General features: G+C 38.0%; 1 protein-coding gene across 1 annotated transcript in view; it reads right to left on the bottom strand.

The window, feature by feature from the left end:
- The window catches only part of ulk4 (unc-51 like kinase 4), an 82,413-nt gene that overhangs the window by 22,078 nt on the left and 47,464 nt on the right, over nucleotides 1–12,871 (bottom strand). The window contains 8 exon segments of the mRNA XM_053433222.1: nucleotides 1,674–1,766; nucleotides 3,426–3,591; nucleotides 3,709–3,760; nucleotides 7,467–7,526; nucleotides 7,528–7,562; nucleotides 8,377–8,429; nucleotides 8,712–8,767; nucleotides 11,690–11,718. Of these exon segments, the coding sequence (XP_053289197.1) occupies nucleotides 1,674–1,766; nucleotides 3,426–3,591; nucleotides 3,709–3,760; nucleotides 7,467–7,526; nucleotides 7,528–7,562; nucleotides 8,377–8,429; nucleotides 8,712–8,767; nucleotides 11,690–11,718 (544 nt within the window).

Consider the following 12,871-nt stretch of genomic DNA (forward strand, 5'->3'; position numbering starts at 1 on the left):
ATGATAAAAATTCAGATTGCGGATTGTTATTATTCATTAAAAAGATCATGGTACGACTTTGTAGGAAGATTGCCCACTCTTACATCCATTCACCTTCCTAAATCTCTCTTCACATCTCTTTCTTACTTACTCCATATATCCTTCCATCAACCCCTCCATCCATCACTTGCCTTTCCCATTTTCTCTCTCACATTCTCTCTCTCTCTCTCTCCGCTCCTTTATTTTCACCCTCACGTTCTGTGTCTGTCAACAGCTGAAAAGAGAAGACAGGTGACTAGAGAATCAAGATTTACTGACAGCTGCTGTCAGAACACATCGATCAAACACATCGATCAAGCACACATACATCAGCACATCACCGCGCACTAAAAGACCCCCCCACACACATACACGAGGTGAGTCAATCTCAATGTTAAAACAGGGATCAGCAGATTCTCTGTAAAATATGACCTCTTTATTTTGGTGTCAGAAGGCTGCTTCCTTAGAGCTTATTTTGGATTTAAATTAACTCAACATTACGCAGCAGTGAATCTTAACAGAAGCAATAATTTTGTCTTGGAGCTGTATATTTCAAGCATGTGCATTACACTTTTTTAACAAAGCTCTTCAGGAGTAGCTAGTGTGCCAAGATATATATCTGCACAATATGTCAAGTCTTTACACATCTTAGCTGATACAGCAGCTTATACCTGCCACTAAAGTGATTACTAATGTAGAAAACATTGGCGTTTTCACTGTAGATCACTGACATTGGAGTCGCTGTGCTGATGTTGCTGTTAGCTTTGAATGTGTATCAGCGACGTCAATAAATAATGATTATTTATGTACATCGGTATGTACTGTGCTGTAGTGAGTAAATAAAACACTACCAATGGTAGGTTAGTGTGTTTGTGTGTACATGTATGCAAGTGTGAGTGCATGGTTTTGAATTAGAAACACTTATTAATGATTCACAGTGCTGGACTGGGAGCGAATGGCCTTGGCATTGAAACATCACACATTCAGAGCCTAAAATGTGCCTGAGTGTATTTGTGTGTACTTGTGTGGGTTTATTTGCTCGGACTGCAAAACGCTCTGATACAACCAAAGCTTGGTTTTGGACAGAGAACATTATATTGGAATATCTCCATACAAACCTATTGTCCACATATACTTCCAGTTACTTTTAGAAGGAATAATGTTTTTTAAGAGCTGCCTGACCAGCATCTATAGTGAAGGTTTGCATGTCGGTCTGTGCTGCTGTACATAGGAAAACATTAAGAAATGTATAATATAAAAGCAGTAAACTATGGTGTTAATACTTAGAATAGTACAGTCATATTTTAGTCTTACGAAGCCTTCTCTGTCTGTGGGATTGATTGTGTGTGACTTATGAAGCACCTTTGCTTTGTGTTGTGATGACCCTCTCATTCTACCTGCCTGTGTGCCTTGCTCTGTGCTGGTGGGTGGAGCTTCAGCCACTTATCTGCCCACCTGGGTGGGCCTTCCCAGAATGCATAAAGGACTGCTCTTCTGGGAGTGTCTCTCTCCCTCTCTCTCAGCAGGGCCTGCTGCACCAGCCTGATCCTTGATCCTTTGTTTCAGTAAAATAAATAAGATTTGATTGAAAGCTCTGTGTGTGGATCTCCTTTTTTTTTGCCAGCCTTGAGCCAGGTGGTAACAGTGTACAGTACCTTTGTGTCTGCCTAATATAGTTCGTCATTGACACCAGCAGTTTGAGTGTGTAGAGCGGGACATGCTCTGCAGCTTGAAGGAGAGATTCATACCTAAACACAAACATTCATGAGTACAACATTTGGCTTTCGTAGTGTTAATTATTAATACACTTTTCTGATCATTAGTAACAGATTGTAAACTGGAACAGATCTGGAGAGGGAGCACAGAGCAGAGGGGGAGGGGGAAACCAGATTCATTATAGGAGGAGGAGAGAAAAGGGAAATGTGGGAAGAAGAGCAGAGGCGAGAATTTGAGAGGCAAGGGGAGAGGACAAGGGGGAGATATGAGGAAGCAAAATGGGGGTGGAAATAAAAGTGAACAAGAGGCAATGCACAAGAAAAAATTGATAGAATTGAGAAAATTTTGGCAGTGTAGATAGGGAGAAGGAGTAACACAATAATGGGATAATAATAATGGGAATATAGGAAAATCTGTATAGATCCATATAGGAGATGTCAAGTATTATGAGAAAAAATAACACAAATGTCAATGTCTATTTTTGTAACTGCATGACTGTCTCTGCTCTCTACAGTATTGTATGATCTTTGGATGTCAACACTCATATAGACAGATGCTTGCTCATGTCAAGTACTTGGAGGTGATGATTACCACAGAAGCAGAACAAAAACAAGTTTGTATGTTCTATTTTTAAGGAGGATAGAGGCACAATTTTGAATAATGTTGTTAAGACCAAGAGTATATTGTCATATGTACAATTAGCTTGACTGAAGGAAACCCCAAGATCGTGAGTGGACTTGTTAACGATTGAGTTATCACAATTATTATAACAGTATGATTATTATTTCAGAAAAAATGCTTCTGTGTAAGTTTGATATATAAAGAGTGGAGCAGTGAGAGAGAGCGATGGAGGTCACCTTTTAGCAGTAATAATGTCACGACATTCACCAACTCTGGTTCTTTATGAGTCCACAGCTAATTACCAGCCCCTACTGACATAGGATGACATGAGATAAACAACCTGAGCATTTCCTACTGGGCTGTCACATGCTTTTTACTTCAAGTGGCTTCAGTAGCTGCTTTACAATTAAGGCCTGATTGATGGAGTTGGCTGAGTTGGTGGTCATTATTTTCATCACAGCAGAGGACTTCTGAGGCTCTGCTGAGTGACCAATGGGTTCTTGAATATCTTGCAGAGTCCTGCTTGTCCAAAACTTCTGCCATTTCACAATCATTGTGGTCACTTTGCGTTTAGAAACACCAAACTCTTAAAAAAAGTTTTATGCCCTTGTCCGGATCAAAGCCTCAACAGAATTGTATCGCATGCTGTGTAAATTGTGGGACTCTACATAAACAAATGTTTGCCATTTTAAACTATGTCCAATCAATTTAATTAAACTGGATGAACTCAGACCAATTCCAGACACATCTCAAGGATAATCAAAGCAACAATGCACTTGACCACACTTTAGAGAGCCAGAGCAAACGTCTGAATAGTTTTAGAAATGAGAGTTTCTCTTCTCTTCAGTTTCACATTTTTCATAAATTTGCAAAAACAAAATATCTAAAAACAGGTTTTCCCTTTGTCAGTCTTGAGTTTGACACATGGGCAAAAATAACTTTGTAATACATTTGACATCTTCACAAAATAAAGGACTCTGAATATCTCCTGAAGCCATTGTATACCAAGGTGTCACAGTGAATGCATCAGACACACTGTCAGGCCGATCCAAAGAAAGAATCAGACCAACCATGGAAGCAGAGATTCAGTGATGAGAGCTACTATTTGACTGGAAGAGTTTTCTTCATTGATTTCCTCCGCTTCATTTCCTCCTTCCTCTCCTCTATCACCACCGTGGACCAACGGGATGAGACTGAGTTCGGACAGCACCATCAAAACCACTACAGAGCACTCCACTGTAACATAAACATATTTTTTTTGTATTCATATTCATATTTTCCTATTTCTCTCTCTCTTTCTCTCTATCTCTCTCTCTTTTTCCACTCTCCGAAACGACTCACCACCACTCTTACCATTTTTGCTGAAAGCCAGAGTTGTCAGAGGAGGCAGGATGGCATCCACAACCTTTAAGAGACATAATAAGACCCAAGAGAATTAACACATTACACTGTATGGGTCCTTGACTACAATACTCTGGAAGAGGTTGATGAACTACATTGGCATACAAAGTTAGTGAACCCTTCTAAAACAACGCCAGATCCTCATTTAAGTTACAATCATGAACAAATATTAAATTGTAACTAAGAGCACACAAATCATCAAACTGGGCCTTACAAAGTAAGCGGTCTCACAAGACTTACAATCGAGAACTGTTGATTTGCATAAAGATGGAAAAGGTTACGGAGTAATCTCAAAACTTTTATATATTCATCAGTCCACAGCTAGAATGCAGATTATTTAGCTCAGCGGCTAGCCTCCCAAGAAGGGGGTGTCAGAATAAGTTGACTCCAAAAGCACAGCGTAGAAGTTTACCAAAGTGCAACCCTGACACTCCACAACACTGCTAACAAAATGTTTTTTATTCTTGGATAAACTGTTCAGACCAACATCAAATCATCATCCTAACAGTGAAACAAAGTAGAGGGGGTCCTATTAGTTGGGGCAGTTTGTTGCCTCTGGGTCTAGACAGCTCGCCATCATGGAGGGGAAAATTTATTTTCAAGGTATCTTACGGGATAATGTCAGGGTGGCTGTTCGCCAGCTGAAGCTCAGTAGAAGTTAGGGGCTGCAGTAGGAACATGAGCCTGAACATGGAAGTAAATTTACTTACAAACTAAGACAATAGACCTGTAGAAGAGTTCAGACCTTAACGAATTATAATTTTTGTAAAATGACCTCGACAGAGCGCTTCAACAACAGACATCCTACGAATGTGGATGATCTTAAGCAGTTCCTTAAGAAAGGAAGTTATTGTAACCAGAGAAGCTTCGAGCAGTTAATAAATACAAGTTTACTTACTTTTCCTTAATGGCTGTGTTCAGTAAAAACACAAAATATCCTAATTGCTTGAATGTTACTAGCTTCAGCACATTGTCTTCGACTTGTGACTTGGACTGAGACCGGATTACATTTCATGAACAAATAAGGCAGAAAAGTATAAGCAATTCCAAAGGGTTCCGTCCACAGCATAATCAGAATCAGGCAGAATGAATTTTGATCTTTGTGGTAATAAATTATTTTACATCTGAGATCTAACTGTTGAGTATGAACAGTATAACTATAACCGATAGTTTAATTTGGTCCCATGTCCTTTTAGTTCGGGGAAAAAAAGTATATCAATAAAAGCGATCCCAGCCCTTCCTCTGAAATCCTACTTGATATACAGCAAATCTAAAAACACATATATTTAGATGAGACTGAATAGAAGAGACTGTTCTATATTAATTCAGTGGCCATCAACCACATAGACCACTGTCACAGAGGATCAAATTACTATGGAAATACACTGTTGAGTGCTTTCTTTGATCTCACACACACACACACACACACACACACACACACACACACACACACACACACACACACACACACACACACACACACACACACACACACACACACACACACACACACACACACACACACACACACACACACACACACACACACACACACACACACACAGAGAGAGACAGAGAGAAAATGTACTTCCGCCACTGTCAAAGCCTTTATTTAGGCATGAATCTGTATTGCATGAATTTGCATGATTACCAATATTACCATAGAAACAACACTAATGCTGAGTGAGTGCGTGTGAGGTCATTACATTGAAAGCCAGAGAAGGAAAAGTACAAAGGATGTTGTCCACCACTTAATGGCCTGTGTATTAATATCACAACCATCAAAAGCCTGGATGCGATGTGGGTGTTATTTTTTCTTTTTTCTTCTCCCTAGTTTTCAGATTTTGCCCTCAACAAAAGTCATCTTTCTGTTTATCGTACAGTTGGGAAAAAACACCACATTTGCAACCAACGATGAATTTCATACAATTAGCTTTGCAGCCACTATAAAAATAGTAAAATGCTATTTCATCTGTATTCTTACAGGACGAGGAAAGATGCAATATTGTTATGCGCTTGTTATTTTACATGTTTTACCATTTGCAAATCAAAGGCAACAGGTGGTCTTCTGAAATATGTTGCTGGTAAACAAACCTCATGTGTACGCTGTTGATAGGCAGCACATACAACTACATGGTCGTTAATATACAGTACCTGCTGTGCTGGAGCTACTGTATATCATTAATCTAACAAAAAATGGGTTATTGTTAGCAAACAGCTTCGGCAGACAGAAGTTTATAATGATGCTCAAAATATCTCTTAGTCTTTCTAGAAAACGTCGTCAGACTAGGTTGAAAAAAGGATGGTGGCATATTGTGTAAAGACTTCTGGTACCAAAATAAACAAATTATTAAATTTAATTAATGTATAGGAAAAGATGCTATTTGTTTTCTCATCTTCTGCTGTGAATTACTAAATATGTAAACATAACCCAAAAAGTAATGAACCAACCTTGGTGGCTGACTGCACATTTAGTGCAATAAAATCATTCAATGAAACCAACTGGAAGTATTATTTGTCTTAATAACTATGTTTCCACATAGCAGATCAATCACACAGTAGTTGTTTCAGTGGGCAAAACAAACTTTGCTCAGACGGATTCAGACACCTTAACTATGTCTCCCTGTCCAGCGGGCAATAAAAGTTAATCTAGGCTGGCGGAGGGTAATTAAATTGTCTTCCTGTGTTATTGACTCTCAGTAGCAGCCGACTACTCTTTGCTCCTTTCCTCTATTCCTCATTTCTTTTCTTTTCTCTTCCTCAATCCTGTGTGCTTCCTGCTTCTCTACAATTCCATCCGTCAATAGTCATTAAATGCAATCTTATCGTCCCATCACATGCGCACACACACGCAACAGATAGAGATCTGATGAGACTCTGTTGGTTCAATAGTTGATTAGTGTCTTGCCTAATAGCCCACGAGTTCACCCTGTGTCCTCTGACCACTTTTAGACAAGTTTAGTGGACTGGAACACACGGTGAATATCAAACTATGGGCTACCATATGAAACTATGGGCTACCATATGAAATGGACAAAAACTGAGACATTCTAACATTCACCTGACAATTTTTATAGCACTCACTTGTTTTCTGTAAGTAATTACTAAAAAAAACTCAAAAAATACCAGATTTATGAGAAATTGTCAGAGGTGATTAACAGACGTTCAACATCACAACATACTTGTCGTTTTACCTCTGTAAAGGAGGTTTTGCTTCCTCTGTGTTGTCTAATAGTTAGCAGGGTTACGCATAAACTACTGGATGAATTAACACAAAACTGAATTTAAGGATGTAATATGGGTCAAGCAAGAAGAACCCATTAAAGTTCGCTGTTGATCCATATCACTGGGGCCGGATCCACTTGTTTTTTCCCCCGCTTTTATTTCCATCGTGAGATTTGGCGTTTTTATACAATTTCATTGATTCACATTGACTAATGAATGGATCTTGAAGATGTTTATAGAACTGATATTTATGAGTGTAAGCAGTTTGGTGCAGATCTAGTGGATATAAATATGGTTTCATAAGGGTACTGTTGGGCCTTGGTGGAGGTATGCCCTTTATATTTTATAAAACTACCAGCAAAAAAAATCAGTCAGTCAGACAAATAGACACTTATCCAGTTACACTAAAACATTTATAAACAGTGTGTATGACATAGCTATTGAGTCAGAAAGTGGGTTGCATCTTCACTCGCTTGCATACTTACAGCACGATGATGTGAAGTGATGAGAGCTTGGTGCTGACTCAGGACTTTCAGGATGGAAAGACCATGTCCTGATCAACTCATCACATATTACTGTACCTAGAAGAGAATCAATTACTATTCAGTTCTAATGAATCATCTCCTTAATAAAAGCGGAGGATGACAAACAAGGTGGCCAGAAACTGAATTCTCTTACCAACATCTGCGTGTTTATTTGTGACCTGTCAGCTTAAGTGTTGTTGATAATATGCTATGCCACTATATACAGTGGCTGCTACAGCTAATGTTGCCTTCAATACAACACTTTTAACATTCAATGTTACATCTGTCTCTTCAAGGATTTGCTGTATGTGTCGTTTTCTCACCTTCCACATAATATTTTTTCGAGATATGAAGAGGAAATCTGTTAAAGGTTCAGCGTCTAGGATTCAGATGCATCATGTGCTGAGGTTGCCCATTACAGCCAATTGGATACTCCACCCTTCCTTTCCAAGTATAGGAGAACCAACAGTTGCCTTACAGTGTAATTATGTTTTTTGTTTTTGTTTTTACCTGGGACCTATGTTTATAAAGGTGGGTTTGTATAGGAACATTACTTACAAAAACTAAACAACCAAACAAAACAAGTAAATGTCTTAGTACCATTCATTTACACACCCTTATTGGCTCAGGGTGAAAAATACCATAATTCCCTCTTAAACTTGTATGGCCAAAACATGTACTTGTGTCTATCACCTATTTTTGTTAGACAAAAGTAATTGTGGGGACTGTGTGATACTTATTTTCGTAAAGACAAAAAATTGGGGTAGAAAAACTATAACTTTTACCTCATTGAATAATGGTGATGCACTTACACTATTGCTCAGGTGCCTATGGTAGAATGTTATAGTTGAAAGTTAAAAAAGTATCTCACCCAAGGCATTAGCCAGGTTGGTTTCATTGTCCTCTATAGATGTGACATAGTTTTAAGAGAAAGAGAGTGGAGAAATGTTACATCAGTGTCTTTCAAATACTATTATCTATCTGTATCCCTGTAAAACATTGGACGGCATTGAAAAATTTGGAATTCTCTTTATATTATTGTGATTTTCTTAATGGGTAAAACTTGTTGGGAAGTCACCGCATGTTTGAATATTTCCAAAAGTTTATATTCAAAATTCCCCAATGCATCACAGTGTTATTAGTTTGTCAAAACAGCCAGTTTGGTGTGGAGACAGATAACAAGTCATTGTAATATGAACACTTGGAAGAAGCAATCCAAATTGAGCCAGAAACTCGTCATTCACAATCTGAGATCGAATGACCTGTGAAAAGAGTTAGTCACAGTCAACATAGAAGGATTTGATTGGACAAACAAGTTTACTCATTTTAAGATATTCACCAATATTAACCTAATTACTACAACGAAAATAATGAAAATAATACAGACACATCAAAAAAAGCTTGGTTGAATTTGCTATTCTTTTAAACTCTATCTAAAAAAAAAAATGCTCATCACTAAGTCCAGTGTGTGAAAAGTTCCCACCCCAAATTCCCAATGCCCCCCTAATCTGAGCAGTCTAGATCCGGGCCTGCTGCACACACAGGCCTGAATGACTGCAGAGGTCACATTAGTTCACAAATATTAATTACAAGCTTCAAAGGGACAATGGTGCAAAGGGTTTTGGGGGATTGTGAAGTCAGTATTTTTTTTCATAATGTTGTATGTTAGATCATCATCCAGTTATATGATATGAAACAAAGCTCTAATATTATATTAGGGCTCCAATGGATTTAATTGGATTTAAATGTATTTTAATGGATTAATTATCCTTTGATTGTTCTGGGTTATTGCAAATATATAGAAAAATAACTGTAATGCAATAAAAGGAAAAAGAGAAAAAAGACAAAACCATTGCCTTTGGTATTACTGTTCAAATTCAACATCCAATCTAACCTGTGAACAGACCTGCAAATGATAGGTATCTCTTATCTTTATATACTACTAGATATCACACTCAAGCAAGAGTCACATTCAATAAAATACTCCAGCGTAGTTGATATCATTGAACAATATACTACCTTAATACATGTAATAGGTACTAAATACAATGATATAATTAACAATGACAGCAGGAAATGAAATGAGTGATACCAAATAAATTCAAGATGAAGTAGAAAATAGAGATTTCACTCAAACAATACAGAGCAGGAATCAGAAAATCTTATGTATTTTAAACTTTGTTTCTTTAAAGAAATTACATGTTTAGCTTAACACAACTTTAAAACTCTTTTAAGGTGCTTTATTGTATTTTGTTGCATGTCTGTATCTTGCTTTTAGTTCGTCTTATAATGTGCTTTTGAGATTATTACAGTTGTATTGGTTTGTATTTCAATTGTAAAAATATATATATATATAAAAACTAAAACTAACTAAAAAAAACTGTGGTCAGATGCATCCTGTACTTTGAGCTGTGCCGACAACCTTTTATGACTCATCCGGAGCGCACCAAGAAAGTCTGTTCAAAACTGATTGTACTCCTAACAATGTGTTGAATTTGATGGAGTTACCCTTTAGTATATATTTTGGGTATACTTCACTTTCAACAGGACTTAAGTCAGTATTTCTAATAACCTCACCCGTCTAACAAAATATCTAAAGTTACTATCTAAAATGTTTATCAATGTAAAATTCCATCTACCGTGCAAGTATGTGTGTCTGAGTTGCTATCTGTCTATCTACCCAACTCCATGCCTGTATCCAGTCTGTCTTTCCATTTGTCTCCATGCTAAAGTTCTGCCTGTGTGTTTCTCTGTTAGTCGTGTTGCCATTTTTCCAGACTGAAAAATAAAGAGAGACAAATGTGCCACCTCTCTGTCAGTCACTATGGGAGTCTCACAAAGTACTCACACACAACTGACCTTCAAGTGGCCCCCTCTCTCCCTATTTTGTTGTGTTTGTTTGAGTGTGTGTGTGTGTGTGCGTGTGTGTGCGTGTGTGTGTGTGTGTGTGTGTGTGTGTGTGTGTGTGTGTGTGTGTCTGTGTGTTTTTTGCAAAGCCATCTCACTCCACTCCTAAGGCATTCTTGACACTTCCTCAGAAGGGCCTGCACAAGTTTATCTCGCACAGACAGAAACACATACACAAACTCACACATATTTTCACACCACTGAGGAGCTAATTAAACACAACGTGTCTGGGTGAAAGCAGGACTGAGGAAAAGACGTGTGTCTGTGTGTGTGGTTGAGTCAGGCATAGAGCTCGGTGGGAGAGAGACAGGCAGGTCAAATTTGACAGCTCTAACACTGTGAACAGACAGAGAGAGAGAGAGAGAGAGAGAGAGAGAGAGAGAGAGAAGCAGGCAGAATAGATGCATTGAAGTGGAAGTGAAAATTATTACAAACACCTTAATTCTATTAAGGGTCATGTTTGGTTTGGTCAGTTTGTATTTGGATTTCCAAGCATTTCAGCCTCATACCTAAATATGAGAAAGTAAGTTCCAGTATATGATGCTGAGGCATAAAGCTGAGGGGAGATGGGTCTGATTAAAAAGAGATTAATGTCCATTTATGGGTACCACTTTGAGAGCTTACACTATGATTGGCATATGGAAAGTTTTATTCTTAAGTGTTTAGGCTGGATTGAAGTTGTTTGAAATACATTTGCATTTTTGTATAACTTCTTGTTCTTTTTGTGTTTTGAAGGTTTTTAACCTGATGAACCAACCAGCAAACAACTCACAAATAAGGAAAAATAAAGATTGAGCTGTATTGGAAATAGTTGTCCCGTGCGTCCTTTGGGGGTTCATGTACCAGGCCATTGCAAGTTGGGCAAGAGTAGAAAAAAAATACTAGGAACTTCACATGCACGTCGGCCATTTCAAATGTCTGTTAAGCAATAAACCCATTTTTCAAAATCCAAATAAAAGCTCTGTAATTCAGCTCATATTAAGCATTGCAGTGTCAATTTTTTTTCGAGCTTTTACTTTAAAGACCAATTTTTTAAAGAGGAAGTGATAACATTAATATTATGGCAATGACTGAGATCAGCTCCTGTCACACCTGTGAATGTCTGTGTCAGTCCAATATGGTGAAAAATGAAAAGTATCAAAATGATCTGGTTGAAAGTTTGTACCAGTTGATGACAGCTGCTGTAGTCGATCAAAAGGACATAGAAGACATGTGTAATGGAAAATTATTATGACCAGTGTCTAAGGTTGTGGAAATCCCCTGACTAGGTGTCTCACGCCTGTGACCTTGGCAAACAGGGAGTTTGCTACAGCGGACGGACACAGCAGATATAGACACAGAGGAGGATTTCATATCTTTTTTCATATTGTTTTGTGAAACGCCTCTTTGTAGAAGTTCTGGCTTTTGTGAACCTGCGGCCAGTTGTTCCATTTTGAGCACCCGTGCTTGTTGTGTATACTCTACAGAGCTTACTATTATAAAGACTCAATGGCAACTCCAGTCTGAGAATTTCATTATTTAAAATCTCAAGATGAATTTCCATCACAAACGTTCAACTAGGTCCACACGCTGACTATTAGCACACTGCACCCCTGACTGCTACAGAGCACTGGTCGCCTGTTTATGTCTATTGGTCTATTCAATTTATCTAGTTATTTAATGTATTACACGTCCAAATCGCATCAAAGTCTGAATTTGAATTTCTCTGGCAATTAACAATACACATTCCTTATGTGAAGAGATGTGTTTCTCATACATATACAGAGAGGCAGACGAACAGACAGATGTTTGTGGAATTAGTAGGTTGTGTTGTAAATTGTGTGCAACTGTTTAAAACAAGTAAAATATTTAGTTCCTTTTTGGCAAAATATCAAACTACAGCAATGATGAGCTCTTTAGCAGCTGCCAAGGAGCAGTTTTTCTGGTTATTTGTGTCAAATATAAAGAAATAGTGTTTACAGACTGGTTTACTGTTTATTTTTGGTGATAAAAAACAATTATCAAGTAAATCACGGTTACACCAACTAACAATACCCTTCTTGTTTTGAATATTTAATCTGGCAGTTCACATGTGTACAATGTGAGACAACCATACTGGAGACAGAGAGCGTAAGCGAGAGGCATATCAATAAACAAGAAAACAAACTTAGAGAAAAAAAGAGATGGCGAAATAGAGGGAGAGAGAGGCGACACGAAGAGAGACTGTTACATGGAACCATATGTCAGTAATCTAGGGCATCTTTTTCAAACTGAAATACCAACTGGTCATAAATTAACAGGGGAACTGGGTGTATATATATATCATGCATATGCATTTGATCATATGCGCAATGCACATTCACAGCTGCATTGCGAGTTTGAGTGGGGTGAAACACAGGACAACCAGCTCTAATGAATCATCTGAAGTTCCAGTAAAGTTACATCATGCAGCAGCACAATCTGAATGTCCAGGGTACATA

Source organism: Pleuronectes platessa, chromosome 10, assembly GCF_947347685.1.
Source record: "Pleuronectes platessa chromosome 10, fPlePla1.1, whole genome shotgun sequence".
In the NCBI taxonomy this organism is placed as follows: Eukaryota; Metazoa; Chordata; class Actinopteri; order Pleuronectiformes; family Pleuronectidae; genus Pleuronectes; species Pleuronectes platessa.